The 23,252-nt window shown below is 41.1% G+C and overlaps 1 protein-coding gene across 8 annotated transcripts in view; it reads right to left on the bottom strand.

Annotated features, from left to right (window-relative positions):
* The window catches only part of EPB41L5 (erythrocyte membrane protein band 4.1 like 5), a 131,779-nt gene that overhangs the window by 51,081 nt on the left and 57,446 nt on the right, over positions 1–23,252 (bottom strand). For 7 of the 8 annotated variants that reach the window (XM_024759166.1, XM_024759167.1, XM_024759168.1 and 4 more), the window contains exons 15-16: positions 20,549–20,591; positions 20,011–20,126 (exon numbers count right to left, since the gene is read on the bottom strand). The exons of the other annotated variant lie outside the window; for it this stretch is intronic. In XM_024759166.1, coding sequence (XP_024614934.1) covers positions 20,011–20,126; positions 20,549–20,591 — 159 coding nt within the window. The remainder of the gene's footprint in view (positions 1–20,010; positions 20,127–20,548; positions 20,592–23,252) is intronic. 8 annotated transcript variants of the gene reach the window in all.

Raw genomic sequence — 23,252 nt, 5'->3', positions numbered from 1 at the left:
TAACAGGCAGAGAATCTAGGGGGAAGGGCATATGGCTATTCATCCACTATACTTTCAACTTTTCTGTGGGCTTGAAGTTTTCCAAAATTAAAAGTTAGGAGAAAAGACAAAACTTATGCACTTCCTTTGAGCCAAGTTTAAGTCCAGCTTGAAGCCCATTCAATGGAACTCCACCCATGAGACAAGTGTCCGAGGGTAAGATGACTCAAGCAATAAAAGCGTATTCACTGGCAAGAGATGAGCCCAGGATACAGGGGAGGGAAAGAGCTGCAAAAAATGAAATATGAAGTATATTACCTATTCTGGGGCAGTGATGGGTTTTATGAGAGCCTCTGAAAAAACATACTATGTGTAGCACAAAAGAACTGGCACTTATATTTATGCCATGACACCTAGCTGGATTAAAACAGCACCATTCACATCAGACTTTGCCCCTTTCCTCTTTCTTCTTCCACAACCCTGAAAGTAAGCACAAGAATAAGTGGGAAAAGTGAAGGTTAAAAGAAGAAACCACCCCCATCCCACGTATGGGGGGGGAAGGGGAAATCTTTAAATTGGGTGTAAGATTAGAACTGAAGACTTTCTGTAACTTAAAGTATGCTTCAGTTACTAAAAATAGGACGGTCTTTATACATACAAATGATGGGCTAGAAAGGGAGGAGCTGACCTTGAATAGCTGACCTTGAATAGATGAATACAGCTGACCCTGAACAGATGAATACTGTATTCAAAGCAGAGGATTCAGCCATTTCCAAAAACAACAGTGATAAACTCCCAGTAGTGAACTGGGGCTCCAGCCAGGAGGAACTCAGGGAGCTGAGAGGGGGAACAGGCACTGGGGTCAAAGATGCAACTCCCTGGAGGAAATGAAACCTGAGACTGCTCCTGTGAGGCAGTGAACAGACTCATGCTGTGAGACCCGGGACTGTATCTTCTAGACAGGCACAGAGGTGACAAAGCTCAAGTCACTACTCCAATTTCAAATGAAAAGAAAGTGCTTGCCTGCAATGAAGGAAGAATTAGAAGTATCTGTGCAACAGACAATCAAAGCACCACATGCTGGTCAGTACTGGAGGCAGTTTCTCTGAAAGACCCTATTGCAAGACCTTCTTCAGAGCTGAGGATTTCAAAAAGTCAGGCTGGGGCAACTTCAGAACTGCCTTACAGGAAAGGGTGAGCATGGGGAGAAGAAAAGAAGAAAAAACCCCTGAAAGAAAACAAGGCAAGCTGAACTCACAAACCAAAAATTACAAAGCATGTAATGAAATTTGATGCTAAGACAGACAACCAAAGGAACCCAAGAAACAGGAGCATTTATAGCTGCGGAAGTAGAAAGAATAGTATAATCTAAAAAGGAGTTTAAAGTACGTATATTAAATGTGCTGAAAGACATAAAGGAAGGACAGAATCAATAAAACAGGGAAGGAGCTTATGAAACTGTAACAGTAGATTCTAAGAAATGAGAAATTAAATGATTCGTTAATTAAACATTCAGCAGAGGTCGGGACACAGCAGACTAGACAGAGTTAAAGAACTATTGAATTAGAAGATAAAAATTAAGAAAACCACCAAGAATCCTCTAGATATAAAGACATGGCAAATATGAAAGACAGGAAATACAGAGACCAACATAGATTGAAAGCTGCAACATACACTTAATAGACACTGAAGATTGTCTCGATAACGGAAGAGGGGCAGTATTAGAGGAGATGTGACTAGAAATTCTCCAAAAGACATCTACGTGGGATTAAACACTGCAAACGGAACATGCAAGATTTACTCTTGCTTTCTCATAAAACCAGTCTAAAGTGACAGTGTAAGGAAACAAATCATGCATAAGGAACACAAAAAGGCAAGAGAAAAAAATATGAAGGTAGTGGAACAGATGAGCAAGTGGTCATTGATTAGAAAGACTGTAGAAAGCTAAACCCTCTCTAGGAGTAGGAAAAGCCTAGAAAAAACCTAAGTCATTCCACAGAACTCAGTAGTTGCAAATATTTTCTCCCATTCCATGGGTTGTTCTTCATTTTCTTGATGACATCCTTTGAAACATCAAGGATGTTTTAATGTTTGATGAATTTCAATGTATTTTTTCTTTTGTCACATGTGCTTTTGATATCATGTCTAAAAAAACCTCTGCTAGATCCATGGCCGCAAAGATTTGCTCCTATGTTTTCCTCTAAGACTTTTATAGTTCTAGCTATTAATTTTCGGTTTATGATCCATCTGGAGTTCATTGTTTATATGATGTGAGGTAGGGGTCCAATTTCATTCTTTTGTATGTGGAGATCCAGTTGTCCCAGCACCATGATAAAATTTTTAAAAACCAGTGTTGACACAACCGGAAAGCCATCTAGAAATGAATACAACAGATTCATTATTCACACCTTAAAATGAGGTAATTCTAAGTGGATCGGAGATTCAAATATAAGAAAAATGAAACCATACAAGCGCAACCCTAACCCTAATCCAGCAAAAATGGCTGAATTCCTCTAAAATGTGACAGTGGGAAAAACCTTCCTAACTATTAAAATCCAGAGACTATTAAAGAAAAAAGATGGATAGATTCACTTACATAAAAATTTAAAACTTACTAAAAGCAAAGTAAAAGGACAAACTGAAAATATATTTGCAATTAGTATTTTCTGAGTGACTGATATTATAGAGTTAATATCCCTAATAGACATTGAAAACCTCTTAAAAATAGAGAAGAAAAAGGCCAACAGCCCTGTTTTAAAAGGTGGGGAGGGGACACTACAGATAAGAACAGTCAGTCAATTCACAGAAACGAATATGCAAATGACTCAAACATACAAAAGTATGCTCATAAAAAGAGAAATGTAAGCGACACCACACTGAACATATCCATCATTAATCTTGCTCACGGTGCGGCTGTCACAGGCCTGTGTGAGCCACAACTTATCAAACACGTTAAACAAAGGTATTTTATTGTGTATCAGTGTATGTCAATAAAGCTGCAAGAAAAATACACTTCATCTCCAGTGAAGGGGAGTGTCGCAATACCTAGAAAAACTAAGATGTGTTTACCAAGCAGGAATGCCATAATCACAGGGAGAAAAAAGGAATTCATCCAAGTGAATTTTAAGCACTGTACTTTACCTATTTACTCTCAGCATAAGGAGGAAGAAATGAAGAAATACTGAACACTACTTAGTAGGTTTGTTGTTGATGATGGTACGGATAGAGCAATTCTGAAGCTACTGAGCATATGTTACACAAGTGGCCAGACATGGAGATATGAATGCTGTTGGGAGTTAGGTTTCCCACCAGGAGAGAAGGGAAATGGAAATCAAGAACAGGGGTGGGGGGGAAGAACCCTAGGTATTGGACTGGAATTAAGAGTATCTGTATGAACTTGTGATTTAAACATAAGTATCAATTTTTAAACTCTATCCACTGGATAATGATGTTTACAGCAGCAATGAACATAAGTAGTGCCCAGATCTGGGTTCCCAAATACCATTTTAACTTAAAGGAACTGGGGCTCTTAAAGAAATGGCTGACTTCAGGGCTAAGGGAAGGAAAGTACAAGAAGAGTAGGGAAACCCTTATGCCGAAAAGAAAGTGGTTTAAAAATGGGAGCACACGTTAAGACGTATAGGATTCAGTCTGACAGGGTTCTCATTGGCCAAATCTGGGCCAGTTCTGACCATCAAAAGAAATAACAATGGTCATGGACTATATAATACATTGAATTGAAACTGAATAAGAACATTCATGAATCCACGTGTAAGTAGATAGATAAGCAGAAGTTCTCCCTGTAGAATAACAACTAATCAGTTTAGAATGATGCTTAGCATATTCTGGAACAATCGTTAAGTAATAGCTAATTTTCTCCATTAGGTGAAAATTTGTTGGGAGACAGAATTTTAGACAAAGTATCTGATATTTTTTCAGACAGAATTTTAGACGAAGTATCTGATATTTTTTCAATTACAAAAGAAGATAACTTTACACAAAGTACCTGATATTTTTTTCAACTGTCAAAATAAGATAACTTATATAGTGGGAAAACATGATGGACATCACTTCAACCAAGTAAAGTTAACCCGACCAGTAACGGACAAAGTGACGCCAAGTACCCTCTGATGTGATTCACTATAGACACGTGGCGTCTGGACAGACGCATACAGATACGTATTTTTCTTGCCAAAAATGCGTAACTTGAATAGTGAGGAAACAATCACTTAAATCCAAATTAGGGACATTCTATGAAACAATAAACCTGCACTATTTAGGAATGCAAATGTTATGAAAGGTAAAGAGAAGGCAAGGAACTGCTGCAGACCGACACTCAAGAAACAGCAAAAGGCTAACGTAGAATCCTGAGTTGGACCAAAGAAGCTGCGCTAAAAGACAGGATTAGGACAACCAGGAAAACTGAATGTGGACAGCATATATTAGGTAATAGTACTATATTATATCTGATTCCCTGGATGCACGTGGTAAGTGCCTCGTACACAGTAAAAGAATGTTACTGTTCTTAAAAAAAATACCTGCTGAAGAATTTGGATGTGTGGGCTCACAATCTCTGAAACTTACTCTCAGCTGGTCAGGAACAAAAGTCCACACTTGCCCTGTATCTTCCATACAAAAAGTCATCTTCAGAAAGAGTGTACAGGACACGCTGCTCCCTTACCTGAGGTCCGCCACAGGCTCCCCAATACACTTAGAATAAAACCCTAATCACTGCCCCTGGAATGCAAGGCCCACCTGACTGGGCCCCTGCCTAGTGCCCTCAGAACCCTTATCGTACCCACATCTTCCTTTTACTAATGCTCCGCCCACATGGCTTTCTTTCTACCCTCAGAAGTCAACTCAAAGGCCCCTGTACCAGCTGTTGGCTCTCCCGACACATTCCTCCTCCTCTGTACGGCTGACCCTCATGCCACGCGGACCTCAATGGAAGCGTCTCCTAGAGGCCTGCCTGCCCCTCACCCTGCAGTCGCTTGCACCGGCACTTCCTTATTTTCTTTGCAGCATCTACTACTATGGAAACCACAGCACCTGGTTTGTATATTTACTTTCGGTCTCCTTCACTAGAATGTAGGTGCCATGAGAGGAGGAACTTATGTCTTGGTCATCACTGTTTTCCAGAACACAGGACCGCGCCTGTATACAGCAGGCACTCAACAACTAGTCACTGAATAATGGAGCTATTAACTTTTATACGTACCCAGTATGGAGACTACCATTTAACAAGAATAGAAACCCAAATGAAATCTCAAATGGTCATTCGAGCTATTCCAAGCAGCACACAACAATCCAAAACCACCCAACTTGAAGTGGCTACTGCTGGGGAGGAAAAAGGGCAGAAAACAGGGGGCCTGCGAACTTTTCGCTGTGTGAGCACGCCCCGCCAGGCCAGGAGACACAGAGACCACGCATTCCACGCATGCCCTTGAGCCACCATCTGCTTCAAACTAAATGGGGTGGGAGCAGAATGTGTAAGCAAGGGGAGGGGTATTAAAAGAAGGACATCTGGAGGCGGAGGGGAAGATGGAGGAAGAGTAAGACGCGGAGATCACCTTCCTCCCCACAGATACACCAGAAATACATCTACACGTGGAACAACCCCTACAGAACACCTACTGAATGCTGGCAGAAGACCTCAGACCTCCCAAAAGGCAAGAAACTCCCCACGTACCCGGGTAGGGCAAAAGAAAAAAAGAATAAACAGACAAAAGAATAGGGACGGGCCCTGCACCAGTGGGAGGGAGCTGTGAAGGGGGAAAGGTTTCCCACACACCAGGAAGCCCCTTCTCGGGCGGAGACATATGTGGCACGTATCTACAATGGAATATTACTCAGCCATAAAAAGAAACGAAATTGAGCTATTTGTAATGAGGTGGATAGACCTAGAGTCTGTCATACAGAGTGAAGTAAGTCAGAAAGAAAAAGACAAATACCGTATGCTAACACATATATATGGAATTTAAGAAAAAAAAATGTCATGAGGGGTAAGACAGGAATAAAGACAAGACCTACTGGAGAACAGACTTGAGGATATGGGGAGCAGGAAGGGTGAGCTGTGACAGGGTGAGAGTGAGTCATGGACATATATACACTAATAAACGTAAGGTAGATAGCTAGTGGGAAGCAGCCGCATGGCACAGGGATATCGGCTCGGTGCTTTGTGACTGCCTGGAGGGGTGGGATAGGGAGGGTGGGAGGGAGGGAGATGCAAGAGGGAAGAGATATGGGAACACGTGTATATGTATGCCTGATTCACTTTGTTGTAAAGTAGAAACTAACACACCATTGTAAAGCAATTATACCCCAATAAAGATGTTAAAAAAAAAAAAAAAGAAGGACATCTGTTGTGAGTGGTGTCAGCAAGGGTTTCTCTTTCAATTACTCTGTCTCAAAACAAAGCCAAGAAAACAACAGGATTCCTTTGTTTCTCATCTTCTATGAAAACCATGGTTGACGCATTTGAGTCACAAAGATCCTAAGAGTGAACCATCTTTCCTCACTCACCCATCACACCCCGCCTTTTAGGACAGGCTGTGGTTCATCCCCAGGTTGCTTGTGTGCTGTTGTTACTGAAATTTTCATAGGTAACTTCAGATAAAATACCTCTCCTGACTGACGCCTGTCTGCAAAAACCACCTGAGGATTTTTGTCTCTGTATTTCCAGGTAAGTCATTACACAGCGACAGAAAGGAGACATCCGTGAGTCTGGCACCCAGCGCTCAGTAACCACCTGAACAGACTCACTGTACATTATCTTGTCTTCCCGAGGGAAATACGTACATCATTCAAATGGAACATTCTTACTGCCCTTCATCCAGAAAGTTTTATTTAACTGTCCCACTGCAACTTGCAAATAGACATGGGATTATAATCTACAAATAAGTAACATTCAACAGACAGAATTCTAAAAAATACAGTTTGATAAAATGAGTAATTCACCCCTGAGCATCCCACCTTCTGTAGATGTAAACTACAAAATTTACTTTTTCTCTCTAAAACAGACAAATACTAGTTGTCCTGGTACAAGAGCTGTTCACAACTTGAAGACTTGTTTAATGTGTCACAGTGCCTTACTTTCACTCCACACATTCCACCTCACAAAGACAATGCACCAGAAAATTTAAGTAAAACATTAGTTATTTGAAAAGACTTGATAAACAGATTTGCCTCCAGAAAAGAACCCACAAACAACAAAGGAGACAGAAGACTTCCCTGGTGGCGCAGTGGTTAAGAATCAGCCTGCCAGTGTAGGGGACACAGGTTCCAGCCCTGGTCTGGGAAGATCCCACATGCCGCAGGGCAACTAAGCCCGTGCGCCACAACTACTGAGCCTGCGCTCTAGAGCCTGCGAGCCACCACTACTGAGCCCACGTGCCACAACTACTGAAGCCCGTGTGCCTAGAGTCTGTGCTCCGCAACAAGAAAAGCCACCGCAATGAGACGCCCACACACCACAACGAAGAGTAGGCCCCGCTTGCCACAACTAGAGAAAGCCTGCGTGCAACGACGGAGACCCAATGTAGCCAAAAATAATTAATTCTTAAAAAGGAGACAGAATTTTAGATGCTACAGATAAAGAAATGAGATTATTATACCCAATGTAAAAATGGGCAAGGATATGTATAGACATGCCTTCAAAGAAGATACACAAATGGCCAATATGTTTATAAAAAATCCAACATCATTAGCCTCCTGAAAATGCAAATCAAAGCCACAATGGATACACCACCCTCACAACAACTAGGATGGCTATAATGAAAATGACAAGATACAACTGTTGGTGGACATGTAAACTGGTACAGCTGCTTCGGAAAACAATCTGGCAGTTAAACATAGTTACCATATGACCCAGCAATTCCACTCCTATGTATATATATGCCCAAAATGAATGAACACACATGTTCATAAAAAAAGAAAAACCTGTACGTGAATATTCGCAGCAGCCAAAAAGCAGAAACCCAAATGTCCACCAACTGATGGACAAACAAAATGCTGTATATCATACATGGGAATTTATTGAGCCACTAAAAGGATTCAAATACTGATACAGGCTACAACATGGACGAATCCTGAAAACACTGTGCTAAGTGAAAGAAGCCAGACACAAGAGGTCACATATTGTACAATTCTACCTACAGGAAATGTGCAGAATGAACAAGTCCGCAGAGATAGAAAGCAGATTGGTGTTTGCAGGCCTGCGGGGCGAGGACAGTGGGCAGACTGCTAACAGGTGAGGCGTTTCCTTGGGGGATGATTGCATGTCCCGAAATCTGAAGAGTGATGACAGCTGTAACACCTCTGTGAATATGCTGAAGCCTTCAAACACACAGTTACACGTTAGTTTCACTCTGTGGCTCCTGGCAACAACCCAGGACACATGCATTCCTCACAAATGCACAAAGGGACGTGTAAGGACATTATCACGTCCGTCCACCTCCTTCCTTTCCAGGGACACTTACCTGCATGAACTGAAGCCATCTGCCTTGTTCTCCATTTTAGGGCATTTTAATCCGTATTTACTTATTTAAAGTAGTACATGCTAGCTAAGAAAAGCAATGTCTCCCTTATCCCCACTCTCTGAAAATTCACTGTTTATCCAGGTCCATTTTCTGTTCACTTATAAATAGATATATGGCTTGGTGGCTTTTACAAAAATGGGGACATACCTCGCACAGACACTTCACTTGAGTTTGTAACTCAACAATGTAGCACTGACAAGACTCCAATAAGCAGCTCGTGTAGATTTTCCTCATTCCTCAAAAATTACCGTATGGATGCAGCACATTTTAATTACCCCTGTCTTCCACCAACTGACATTTGTTCTTCCTTGCTGCCAGAGTCCTCCTTCTAAAGCAGTGTAGGCCTCACCCAGCTCTTCACTGTTATGGAGTCAGTATAGCAGACATCAGTCTGGGCTCTAGGACCAAGCTGTCTGAGTTTGAAGCCCAGCCTTACCATGTACTAGCAATGTGGCTTTGGAGAAATTACATATTCTATCTCTCTTCACTGACCTAAACACTTTATAGATTCCTATGAGGATCAGATGACCTGCTCCAGTAAATGGTAACTGCGACACCTCCAGAACAAGGCCAGGCACAGAAGTGCTCAAATGTCTGCTTGCCATTATTACTAAACAGCCTCATGAATCTATACTCATTACCCAACCCCATTCATCATTCCTCAACTACACCTTGCCCTTGGCTACTTTAAAATTTTCTTTTGCTACAGCCCTCTGGTCCATAATGATTTATCCACCAGGAAGCCTTCTCTAGCTTCAACCTCGTCTGCCTTCTACGACCCTGCTTACTACCTAACGACTTAGCACTTGTACCTGTAATTTGTAAAACTGCCCTTCTCCACACCTGTAGTAAATTTCTTGAAGCCGGGGACAGCATTTTGACGATCTCTGTACCATCAAGTTTGCCAAGATGAGCTCAGCATTCATTCACTCAATCCATCAACTACCGTTTATGGAGCAGTGAGCCCAGGACTGCTCCGGGCAGGGAGAAGAAGTAAACGAAGTGCCCTCCCCTGATGGAGCTGACGTTCTACTGAAGGATATAAAGACGACCAACAAGTAACCATGCATGTAAAATGAAGTGAGGTGAGAAGAACGTGAAGCAAGGTAAGGGGGACAAGGAGACTGGGGCAGAGAGGTCAGGAAAGTGCTCTGACAGGAGGCCTGAAGGTGTCAGAATGAACCACAGGTGATCGAGGACGGCCACCCAGGCAGAGGAGTGCAAAGGCCCAGACATGGAACGCGCTGGCTACGGCGGAGCGAGTCTTTGGAGCAAAGTGAGCGCAGTCAAGGAGTGGGAAAGCCACGTTTCTGTCAGTGTGTGATTTGGGGTTTGGAGTGTGCAGAGGCGGGACGTGACTGGTCTCAGCCACCAGCGCCGTGGCTGCCGGCGGTGGGGGCGGGGGACACGAGACAGGAAGGAGGCGAGGGCGGGGGGGGGGCAGGTAAGAGGAAAGGGAGACAGGGTGGGCGCAGCAGAGACGTGGGACAAGCGGCTTATGGATGTGCTGTGAAGCCAGAACTGACAGGACCTGCTGGCTGATGGGGAGAGACACAGGGGTCAAGACAAGCACAAGGCTCTGGGACCGAGGCCAGTGGGTCTCCCGCTGCCCTGTGAGCAGAGTCTCCAGGAGGGCACGTGAGACGGACTGCGGGGCTTTGCCGGGGCCGGTTCATCCCAGGCACAGGTGGGAGGGCCGAGTACAGATGCCCGCTAGAGAGCAGTTAACTGATCAGGTGGCGGGAGGGTACAGCAGATCTCGTCTCGTCACTTATCTTCTCGGTGAACCAGGAAGCCAGAGCGTGACCTGAGGCTGAGGAGTGAGGAGTGAGAGGTGAGGGGATGGCTGGGGTTTGAAAGAGGAGGAACTACTGCCAGCAGAGCGGGAAAGTCAACAGATTAAGGAAATGTGACAGGATTTCAGGCGCCACTGAAGGCCCAACTTGAGCTCAATGGCCAACATTTAAAGTAAGACCGTTTAGGGACTTCTCTGGTGGTTCAGTGGTAAAGAATCCGCCTTACAATGCAGGGCACAAGGGTTTGACCCCTGGTCAGGGAACTAAGAACTCACATGCCATGGAGCAACTAAGCCCATGCGCCACAACTACTGAGCCCGTGCGTCACAACTACTGAGCCCGCGTGCTGCAACTACTGAGCCCACGCACGCTGGAGCCTGCGAGCCACAACTAGAGAGGGAAAACCTGCACTCCACAACTAGAGAAGAGCCCACACGCCACAACAAAAGATCCCACGTGCCGCAACTAAGACCCGACGCAGCCAAAAATAAATACAAATAATAAATCTTAAAAAAAAATAAGGACTGTTTAACGATACTGCATTTCACATTTGCCATCTATATGCACAGCAGACAGAGTTGGATTTAACCAGGATTAAATCCAGAATTTAACTAGATGTGTACCATAGCAGAAGGGCCAAGAAATTTGAGATTTGAGGATCCATGCAAAGGAGTAATTGTAAGTGACTGTGTAAGGAAGCGAGAAAGAAGGAGGTGCTCTGGTATATATTCAGCAAACAATGAGGTGAATCAAAAAAGGAGATATGGATACAAGATTCTCAAGCTCTTTCACTTAAAACCTTGCAATAATTGCCACAGGCCTCTTCACCAAATCCAAACTCCTCAGACGGCCAGTCGATGCCTTTCCAACCTACGCAAATACTGGTCACTGCTATTCCAGCCAGGGATAACCTGCACACCCCACGGTACCAAATCTTCCCAGGTCTTTCTAAAGGCTTCCAAGGGCTCTGGTGGAAGAAAGAAGTTGCTCCCCAGCCAGAAAGAATTAATAATACAAGTTGTTAAAAGTGGGTCTTATCTTCAAACTCTTAGCAAGTCTGCCATTAAATCATCACTGAAGCTAGTGGCTGGGCTACAAACATAACTTTGTTATAAGAAACTTCTGTGTAATAATATACATTCTAGTGGTACTTTACATGTTGGGATGTTTCCATGGTTTCTCTGGATACCCCTCTAACTAGTTCCACAAGAAAAATCAAGCCAGCAATTCTCTTCCTAGTATCATCTCTTATCTTTCATTCTTTTCTTTTACTCCACCCCTAGTAATTAAAAATATTTTTCATTTAATATTAACAATAATCAGTCGTGTCTCTAGACCAAACCTTTATTAAGAAATCTGCAACTTCTTACAAATCCTAACCATACCCTGGTGTGTATCTCATTTCTTTTTGCTTTATTAAAATTAGTTAAAAACAAACAAACAAGAATTCCTTCAACAACGAGAAATGAGGTCTGCAGCTGCTGAACCTGTTTTCAAGAGGAGGAGGTACAGGTTTATTACCCCACCGAGGGAGGTTCAGTCACACTCCCTGGAGAATGCTGTGCTCCAGGTCAGGTATCTCTCCTCCACGCCAGCATAAACAGAGTGCTGGCCAGCTGTCAGGGACAAAATGGAAAAAGTTCACTCAAGCACCTTCACCTAGAATTAAGGCCACAGCTTGTTCTTAGGAGCACAGGGGCTTAGGTAATCATCTAAAAACAAAGTCTGTGAGAACAATTCCTTCAGGAAAAGCAGGAACACTTGTTTTTCCATTTCAGCATAAATATTAAAAGGTTGTCATTTAAAAAGCCACAGAAATATTCTTTCCTTTCCCAAATTTCTTTTGAAATTTTCTCAATTCACTAATTCTCTGAGGCTAATATTATGATCCTTCCCATGAATGCAAATAGCTCAAAGCAGCTAGTGTGTTACAAATTAGCAAGGGTCAAAAGGGAATTCCTTGGCAGTCCAGGGGTTAGGACTCTGCACTTTCACTACCAAGGGAGCAGGTTCAAACCCTGGTCGGGGAACTAAGATCCTGTAAGCCGTGTGATGAGGCACCCCCGCCCCCCCAAAAGAGACATAAAGAGTAGATGAATAAGAGAAAAGTTTAAAAAAAAAAAAGAACTGAAGAATGAAATGAAGTTACGTAACGCATCTTCCACATGCCTGTGTCCTAGTATCTTTACCACCACAGCAAATGTCAACTGAGCAAGACAAAATTCTCACCATGATTTCATGTGACTCAAGTAAAAGGTAATTTATATGAAGAGAGGAGGAGAAATTTTTATGTTCTTTTAAAGGGGGAGCTGAGGAAGAATACCATACCTAAATTCACACGGTTCAACATCTAGAAAAGATCTGACAAGTCATATTTTATGCGTGAGACAGACGCACATGGAGAGAGGGGTTTCCCCACCACAGAAGTATCTTCAAATTCTATCCCTTACATTAGAAGCATCTCACAGGCAAGCATTTGCAACAATCCTGGAAGCAAGGTATAACTGACAGTGTGGTATAGTGTGTATTAAAATATAAGAGGCATGTGGGGCTAAAGGGATTAAATGTCATTAGTGCAAGATGATTTTATTCTTACAAATCATATAAGTCCTATATACCAAAGATATAAAATAAATTAACGCAATGTGATATTACTTTCAAACCCAATACTCAAAGCCTAACATACAAAAAATCATGGTGTTTCCAAGCAATTAACGATGATTCACAAGTGAAGGGTCTGTTCTGACCAAGGCAGTTAAAGCATCATGGTTCAAACAATGACTACCCCACCATCAGAGCATGCTGCATTCACGTGGGACAACCATCTTCCTCCCACTTTGCTCAGTTCGCAGCTGTGAATACACATGGCAGTAAATGGGGTCAAAGCTGAGGATGAGTCTGCTCGTGTCTGTAAAGCCAGAGTCATTCCCACAAAAACATTCTTCATCCTGAAACCCCAAAGCACCACAGCCCCCAACTCCCCACCCCTGTCATCTATCTTCCTGTCTGGCAAGATGGAAAGATGAAACACATGACATCAGGACACATGAAAGTTATTAAGCAAGGTTACTAATCAAAATATTTTTAGTGTATCAACCAAGTAAATATGTAAAAATCTAGTAATTAAGAGAAACTTCCATAATTAAGATTTAGCTAATTATTTTATCCTACAAAATAAGCTGTGTCCCTGCCCTCCATTCAGGAGATACTTCAGTTTTATAACCCTGACATGTTCACATGGCACCTTTACATCCTGGACAATCTTAACAATAAAGAATGACCCAAGTGTTATAACTAATAACATTTTCTGGGTCAACACCTTAATTAAAAAGCTCTCCCCTTGGGCTTCCCTGGTGGCGCAGTGCTTGAGAGTCCGCCTGCCGATGCAGGGGACACGGGTTCGTGCCCCAGGCCGGGAAGACCCCACATGCCGCGGAGCGGCTGGGCCCGTGAACCATGGCCACTGAGCCTGCGCGTCCAGAGCCTGTGCTCCACAACGGGAGAGGCCACAACAATGAGAGCCCCGCGTACTGCAAAAAAAAAAAAAAAAAAAGCTCTTCCCTTAAAAAATTATTTGAATTGTACTGATATTACAATATTTGTATATTGGTTGCTTTTTAACATATTGAGATATACATAACAGGACAAATAAAGTTTTTTCTCTGTAAATTCATTTAAAAGTATATCTATGATTACCCTATCAAGATCAGAAAGGTTAGATTATACTTAGGGATAGGTAAATGCCTTAGAAGTGTTTTTACCATCAAAAGAAATAATGATCTTAACAGCGCATGTATTTTCATGTGTGAAAGTGACTAACTTTGCTGTTTCTATAAGTTTCTCTGTCTATAAAAATGCAGTTGAAACATAACCAACTTAATTCAAGATGTTAAAATTAATTATGTTAAGTTAGCCAAAGCACTGAAGTTGAATCACATGATCCTAGCATTCTAGGCTGATGGCTCCCTCGGATCAAAAGGATAGTAAATAACCAAGTAAGGTGCTTCTGGGGTATATTAGGTCCCTAATCAAGAATGTGCGATCACTGACCCTTTAGGCAGAATAAAACGCAGAGTATAAACAGATTGGTGATAGTTTATTTAACTTAGGTTGAGCCACCTGTAAATTCTTCATACCTCTGGAAATAACGTGTATATCCATCTTGAAAATACCAGTAGCAACAAGTATTCCTAATATTTGCTATGAAATCCTGAAGCATAGGAACTTGTATAAAGTAGACAAGTTTGATTCTACACTATCCAGGCTTAGCCCTTTGCTCCCCCCACCCTTTGCTGCCTTCTTGCCCCATCACCCTTCCAACCCAGTTTCTACCATCAGGAATTTACAAATAACAAGGTTTTCAAACAAAGAAAAACCGTGATGTGATTCTCCCATCACTTAAACGTAACAACAGTATCAATTAACTTAAATTCTAAGTATAGAAATGACCACTTTCCATATAAACGGAAGAGCTTTACGCTGACAATCCTTCCATGTTTCCCAAAGTTGAGATTCTGGTAAGACACATGTGTGGCACTGTATCAGCAGTTTGACCTTCAGGCTTCAAGATTAATGTTAAAGTGAGACAAGTCAAACTTTAGGACTTTCTAAGAGACCAGAAAGCTGTGTTGTTATTATGCCTCTTTTACAGAAATAGTAAGATCTTAATCATATTCATACCCACGAAATCTTTTCTTGAATGGCATAAATCGAGAGTTTCTGTGCTTAAAATGTTATGGTTCAAATTCCTTTAAGAAAGAAATCACCAGTGACAACACTTGACAATTAGAATCTGAGCTATGTAAAGTCTAAAATAATTATGAGGGGTACCATTAGTGGCCATTTGTAAGCACACTGTGATGATGGACTTGCAGAGGTAGGGAGCTGGACTATTTAAGATGTGTATCTGCTCATATTTAGATGCATTAAAGAATAATTATTACTGTGATAAATTCAGATTGAAACCTGCCTATAAATTTCATCCCCTAAATATTACTTACTTCTGCTTACTTACGTCTTCTACTGACAAGTTGTAATGTATCTGCCAAGAGCCCAGTAATAAGGCCCGCTGAAACTTGACCTTTGTCTGGCAGAGATGTGTAAGACTGACCTCTGAGGTGGGCAGGACGGTAAACAGCTTACGTTGTCTATAAGGAAGCTTCATTATCTTGAAGTATTATGAATTCTCAGACTATAAGACACCTTCAAAGGACTATATATATAGTTTAAAAGCCTGAAAATTTTGTTAAAATTTTTCAAACTCTAAAAGGACAAAAGAAATGGTTCCCTTACATCATTTCCCATTACATCAGAAATATACTTCCTCCAGTTAATCTGCCCTATGAATTAAACCAAAGAGCTTGGACAATTACATTCTGAAGTTCATAAAGGACCAAAAATAGTAACCTATGCAAAAGGTGAGAGTGATTACGTATTACAAGTGATATGGTTTTGGCTTCAGAATTTTATTTTAGAGGTTGTACAAGGCCAGATTACGAGGCTGTTTGCAAACCTGGGAAATCTATCAGATGCATGAGATAAATGAGAAAAGTGAAAGACAAAAGTAAATACATGTTCCATCTTGTACAACCATTCAGTAGCAATATAACCATTCAGTTCACCACTGGTTATTCAGTTCATCATGCAGAAGTAACCATTCAGACTCCTCTCTCCACATGAGTCACATTCCTGTGATTTCTAGATCTTCTGCTATTTTTAAAATACTAGTGTTTATTAAAAAGTAAGTTCTTAATTTAAAATTACATTAATTAAAATTATAGAATCTTAGGCACTTAACTGAAATTAAGGCCTGAGTCACTTCAGAAATATTAAAAATAGTGTATCAGAGCAGTTTTATAAAAATATCACCAGAGGCCACTGCATCAGGCCTCGACATGCTTCCTTCTGTGTGTGATCTCAGCGTCTGATTCTGCTAACCTCGATCTATTGGCACAGCATGGGGTGGGGGTGATAACGGGCAGCTTGTTCATAAACACAAACCTTCTCCTGAGACTTCTTCCGAGTGATGTGTTAACATGTTAAAATCACGAAAAACCTTTCCAAAATTATGATATACATACCCTTTGCAACACAGAAATATTTGTCATCATCACTGATGGCATATAGCGTCTTCAGATCCCTTTTCCTTTCAGAGAAGAATTCAATTACAAACAACACTACCCAGCGAGTGATTCAGTATAAAATAACTTCTCCCAAATTTGCCTAATGTGATCGATCCTCTATAAGCTCTAGAAAATGTACACCATCAACTTGCACAACAGAGTCCCAAGGCCTGAGAGGCTCAACACTCATATGTCAGTCATGGCTGCAGGGCCAGGAAAATGAGCATCCTGCTGGACTCCTACATTCTTCACACTGTGCTCATGGACAAGGTCAGGGTAGTTTCTGTGTGCAGGCTGGGGTGCGGACAAGGCCCTTGTGTCCCACTGGCTTTCACCACGTTGACAGCGTCACCGGCAGCCGGGAGCCTGGATGGTTGGGTGGGAGGGGAGCACAGTTAGTGAGATGCAGGAAGAGGTGTGAGAGGTAAAAAAGAAGCAGGCTGTGTGACCAGCATGCACTGCTGCTACAAGGACGCCCCGGCGCAGTGAGATGCTCAAGAACGACAAAGGGGAAAATCCACAAAGTCACGCGTCAATACGGAGACACGAATAAGCCATCAGAGTCAGTTAGGTGAGTGAAATAAAGAGGGACTCTCACAGAGAGCAAGATGCTCTGCATCTGTCCCTGATGTTGCTATCAAAATCAAAGGCAGAAATGCTGTCTGAGGTTCTAAAGACAAGAAAAAATACTTATTATCTACTTAATTCAAGTATTTGAAAGGACAATTCTACATTAGGACAAAGCCAGATATAGAAAATGGCAATTGTGAAAAGTTATTTCCCTGATCAACTGACTTCACAGAACTGAAATCCAGGAAACAAAATTCAGAAAGAGCATTAAAAAAAATCTCCCCTCACAGCAGAGGCCATGTAATTTGACATCAATGTTTCCAATTAACAATGGAGAAACATTGTTCCTTCCCTAATGCATGAAATTCAACAGGTACAGATAATGTGATGAGATTAAGCTCCTCCAGGAGTTTAGTGAGCATCTTAGATACCTTTTCTCACATCTGTAAACAGGCCTATTGAAGTAAGAGAGGGACACATGCACACAAGCAGTTTCTGGTTAGAAATCATCAGAGTCCTCCAGTAGAAAGAAAACATTTGCCTAGGTTTTGTGACGTGACAAAAAGGGCAGCACATATTTAAGATAACTACAAAAGGAAAAAACATCACCCCAATTATAAAAATATCTAAGAATAGACATTCTCTTCAACCAAAACATGAATCTGCACCTTTTTTCCTTAAGGAAACTGAAAATAAATTAGCTAAAAGGGTTTTCAGAACAAACTTGGAAGCTTCTTTTTTTTACAATAAAATTATCATCTTTCCTTCAACTGAAATACAAGCTATTCATCAGATCTAACCCATAAAACTCACAACCTTCAATATAGGGTCTCTGAAAATTTAGAAAGTTAAATTAGGTTTATGCTCTCCCCTACATATGCAAGCTTTTCCAAATAGTATTCAGTTTTTGTTTATAAATAGTTTATAGATTTAAAATATATTAATTCTCAAAAGACAGCTTAAATATCGGATAATTCTAGGTTACTGACATACCAAATCATTCACTGAAATAATGGTGTCATTTAGAAGATGGCAAGAAAAAGCTAAAGAACCGAACAGGGAGTAGGTTTAGACTAAACTGGTTAAAAGTTATCTGCCAGAAATAGAATTGTCCACTATTCTGCCCAACTGTCCAAACCTAGGGAGCATTTCCAAATTTTATTAATGTACCACTTTCTAATGGAGGACTGTTATAATTCATGTGAAAGTAGTAATAAGAACCAAAGCATGCAGAAACAAAGGCTGAAACGCAGAATGCATGTTAGGTTAAGGCTGGGGAACCCGTCAGCTCTGAGACAGGCCAGCTCCATACTCAGTCCCATGCCTACTGCCACACACTGAGGCTCCCTGGGCCTGAGGGTCACCATTTTGCTCCATTTCCACAAAGGAGGCCTCAGTACGATGACATAAAGAAGGACATACAGCTCCAAATTTTTCATTTTTCCTGAAATTCAATACTCTTAGATTCAGCATTCTCTCTTTATATAGGCTGCATCAAAGGAACTGAGTAATGCCTAAATATGTACCAATTAAAACTGGAAAACTATAAAGATTTAGTGTCATAATACAGATGCAAACAAAACCAGACTCTCATTCCATATTAATCTAAGAGGTAAGCACATATTAAATGAGCTCTTTTTTAGTTGAAGTTTCAGCTCTATGTCTCCTTGCCAATAAGACTTGGTGGTAACATTACTGGAGCTGCGTCTTCAGTAGAAACTGAAAACACTGTTCTTAATGGCTTAAAAAAATAAAGACTAAAATGTGACATTCAGAAGCCTCACTGTTTATACTTTAAGCGTGTGCCCACATGCACACACACACACACACACACACTACCCCCACCACACTCTCAAGGAGAAAGGGCAAAAAGAGGATAATGGAAAACAGGAGGGGAGGGAAGAAAGAGGATAACGGAAAACGGGGGTGCGAGGAAAAAAAGAGGATAACGGAAAATGGGAGGGGAGGGAAAAAAGAGGATAACGGAAAACACGGTGCGGGGAGGGAAAAAAGAGGATAACGGAAAACAAGGTGGGGAATCCCCTCCATCTTAGAAACTAATCAAGTTATTTGGAACTGAAGTAAAAATATGCCCAATCATCAAAAGCAAAGCACCTTGCAGTTAGTTAAGCCAAAATAATAGTGAAAAACAATTACATAGCAAAGACTGAAAATAATCACCGACCACTGTTGACCCACCACCATGAAGGAAGAGCTGGTTGCACAGAAAGCTGACCCAAACCTTGAGATCACCACAGAAACTCATTAGATTTCAGGTACTACACAAACTAAGAGCAAGAGAAAAAGAAAAAAATCCTATGAATTATCAAAGTTCATTTCATAAACAGACACAAAACTTGAACAGATGATGCAACCGACATGACCATTCAATCAAATAATTCCCCAGCAGCCCCCAAGCCACATACATTCATTTGGGAAACGATGAACCCCACTGATTAACCCCAATAAGCCACAAAGTATCCATATTTGTGCACTTACTATTAGTCTAAAAAAAGACCCTGGGAATCTAAACAAATGAAGTATCTTCTCTGTCATTAGATTACTTCTCCCCGCCCCCCCAATGGAGTACTTCCTGCTTTGTTTCATTGGACTATAGTCACGTTTCTGTTTTGGCTTTATCTTCAGTCTTTAATGAAGAAGACGCACCCAAAGCAGTAGCATCGTGTCATGAATACATTGCCCTTAGGGGTCTGGGAAAAGGCCCTACCGACTGGCACTGAAGTCCTTTCCAACAGAGAAGCGCCACCACTCCCAGCTCGTGCTAACCAGGGTCGGGGGCTGTCTGATGTGCCTCATTTAGACGACCGTCTCCTTGCTTCATCCACAGGCTTACTTATCCCAACGTTACAGCTCCATAACGTGCTTCTTTTCAGCTTACAAATATGAATAATTTGCTTTCAATCATATTTAAAGTACTCTACAGCCGGGGATTCAAAATGCCCTTAGGCAAGCAGTGTTTTATTTTGGCTCAATGAGTGAACAAACCATTTCTTGTCATGCTGGTCTGCTCCGGGACTCCTTGGAAGATTCTCAACTTGCACGAGCAAAGGACCAGAGGGAACGGAAGGAATCACAGGCACAGTGGATCTCACACCCCAAGCCTTTGGACACAAATTATAAAAATCATCTATTCTGCCTAGATAGAAGATCTCTTCACCACTAAATGGAACATTAAAACGGAATACTATCTACATAGTGAACAGATATAGTAGTAAAGAGAGCAAAAAAATGCTTGAATGTTATATACCATCCTTGGGATAGATAATAATCTAACTGAATATTAGTATTTTATTTATTTTACAGGGACAGAAAATGTTTCATTATAACATTATACCTGTTCTATGGTAACATCTTAGAATAAAATAACAGGTCACACATTACTGAGCTATTTTACAGATAAGAAAATGAAAATGCACAGAACTTTCCCGAGATTATACCACTAAGAAAATTCAACTAATAATACTATTGTTTGTCATAAGTAACTACACTGTTCCAGTGCTTTAGAGGCTCAATATTGTCTTACCTGTCGGGAGCCATTACTCTGAGCTGAAACATTACTGTGAACACTGTAATGGGGGAAAAAATAAAGAAAAAATTACCGTGGGTACCTAAAACTAAGAATGTAAGATGTCCAGAAAACATCTGCTTTTACAGGCAAATACTTGCTTTCCTGCTCATTTGCTATTTCCATATACCTATATTCTACTTGTGCTTTAGATATATACTTCACTACTAATCTTGTTGATTCATTGGACAACACCTGTCAAAGACAACAAAATAAAACCAACAGCACAAATGATCCCTTAAATTCAAGGCATTCAGCACAAACACCCACATAACCTTACCCATCACTTCTTTATATATTCCTACCCTCTCAAGATTTTCTGGTGTCAGCAGTAGCTTAGCATTTTATAACTCAAAAGGCCTTAGTATAAACTTAAAGTTAGAAACTTCTCTGCATACCCTTCTCCTCCAAATGATTTAAAATATGTTTTAAAATTTTTAGTTTAGGCTGCACTCATTCCTCTCCCACTCCCGCAAAAAAGCACTTAAAAAACTCAGCATATAATGCAACAAAATAAATAGAAACAAACCTCAGAACAACTAAAAAGAAGAACAAATATTCAATGAAATAAGAACTGAAATATGAGATACTAAAACACAGAATAAGGCAAATAAAAGAGTTTACTGACTTCAGACCTTCTAACATAAGCATAACTAGTATCCTGAGGTAAAAAGTTCAACTAAGGTAACTGAAAATATATTCAATGTTATAAAAAAATTCCTTGACAGTGAGAAAATAATCTACAGATTTAGCAAGAACATTGTGTTCCAGGGAGATGAGATACAGAATTAAATACATTCAATTCCTTATTGTTATATTACTGACTTTCAACAATAAGGAGAGAATACTTCAGGTACCCTAAGGAGATTTAAAAGCACTTCACTGCCAGCATCAGGTTGGCACAGAATTCTCCATGGCAGCACTCAAAGAACACTATACCCAGACAAGACGTCATTCTAGTAAAAGGAAATGAGCAAAGCTTCACAAACACAAAACAGACTGTGAATACACGATCCAGGAGCCTTTCTTAGGGGAGTGAGAACAAAACAAAAGTATCTGATGATGAAAGACAACCAATTAAGAAAGAACTCAAGAATTAAGAGACCTTGCTAAAAGGCTGGGTGAGAAGGAATAACCCATTCTACACACCCCCATTTTTTATTAACCACATCTCTGTTACAAGTTAAGTCACCAGAATTTGCACCTCCACTACCTGCGTTCTAATTCAAACCGCGCCACTAGCTCTGCTCTCTGAACTGCAGTTTCCTCACTCGCATGGGACTCGCATTAGGGGATCGAATAAATGTTAGCAAAGCACAAAAAACAATGACAAATAAAACTAACCAACGACGAAATCTTTAAAAAAAACATCTTGTTTAGCGTAGATCTGTTGCCAAGGCTGGTGTAAAGAATATACTTATCTGGCACAATTTCTTTTACTAACCTTGTTGTTCTTCCCAGGATACACTGCTCTGTATTAAGTAACTCATAACCCCACGTTAATGAAACCTCCTCCAACCTACTTTGTACAGAAATTAGACTCATTACGCTATGGCCCCAGGGGTTACGCTCTGAATCTTCTCCTTGAACTGGGAATAAGTCCAGTAGGTGATAAGTAGAAGATGAAGAATAACATGAGAAAAAAGCTCTGATGATAAGTGATGATCACCGGATTCTAGCTCCCTGTTCTAAAACAATTTGAAACGCAGGAAGCACTATTTTCTCATAATTACACTTATTCTTTCACTTCCACTAATATGAAGGGAACAAATACTTCCGTTACTGACCAATCCAAGCTTCCCTTTTGAAGGACTGTCTGCAATAACGGACCCATTTTGCTCTTGCCCCCTCTACGCATCATCTCCTCCACCATTTCTTTTCCTCTCTCTTCTGTCTTCAAGACTGCCCACTAAGCCTGTACAAGAAGTACTAGTAAGTGAAAAGTGAACTGTCCTTTAAAATGTCACCTCTTTCTAAGATACTTTATGTTAGTCAAGACTCACAGGGAGTAGTTAGAAAGAAATGAAAGAGTACAAGGAAAACTAACATCAGCCAATTTAAAAACCTGTTATTCAAGTAAGCAGAGTACAAAGTCAAGAAGCTTTTTAGGTCAAATAGTTGTGCTTTTTCTAACAGTACCGTTTGCCATGGTTCGCTGGAGCAAACCTGTTCATGTGAACAGAACTCTGAGGGCAGGAGTGAAAGGGCATTCCTGCCAGCGCAAGCTCAGGTTCTCTCAAGCAATGTTAGGAGCAGGGCTCAATAACCTTCAGGAGAGTGGGTCCCCCTCTGAACGTCATTCCTAAAAATTATTCTAACTAAAAAATAATAAAGGATCATTGCTATTAAATACTCCATTTTTGCTGTGTTTTAAAGAGCCAAAAAGCATCAATCAAGATGACACAATAGGGCTTCCCTGGTGGCACAGTGGTTGAGAGTCCGCCTGCCGATGCAGGGGACACGGGTTCGTGCCCCGGTCCGGGAAGATCCCACATGCCGCGGAGCGGCTGGGCCCATGAGCCGTGGCCACTGAGCCTGCGCGTCCGGAGCCTGTGATCCGCAACGGGAGAGGCCACAACAGTGAGAGGCCTGCGTACCGCAAAAAAAAAAAAAAAAAAAAAAAATGACACAATAAAATTTACTTATTAAAGTTAAAGTAATC

This window comes from Neophocaena asiaeorientalis, unplaced genomic scaffold, assembly GCF_003031525.2.
Source record: "Neophocaena asiaeorientalis asiaeorientalis breed wild unplaced genomic scaffold, Neophocaena_asiaeorientalis_V1.1 scaffold593, whole genome shotgun sequence".
Classification (NCBI taxonomy): Eukaryota; Metazoa; Chordata; class Mammalia; order Artiodactyla; family Phocoenidae; genus Neophocaena; species Neophocaena asiaeorientalis.
This window is presented reverse-complemented; position numbering and strand designations above follow the sequence as displayed.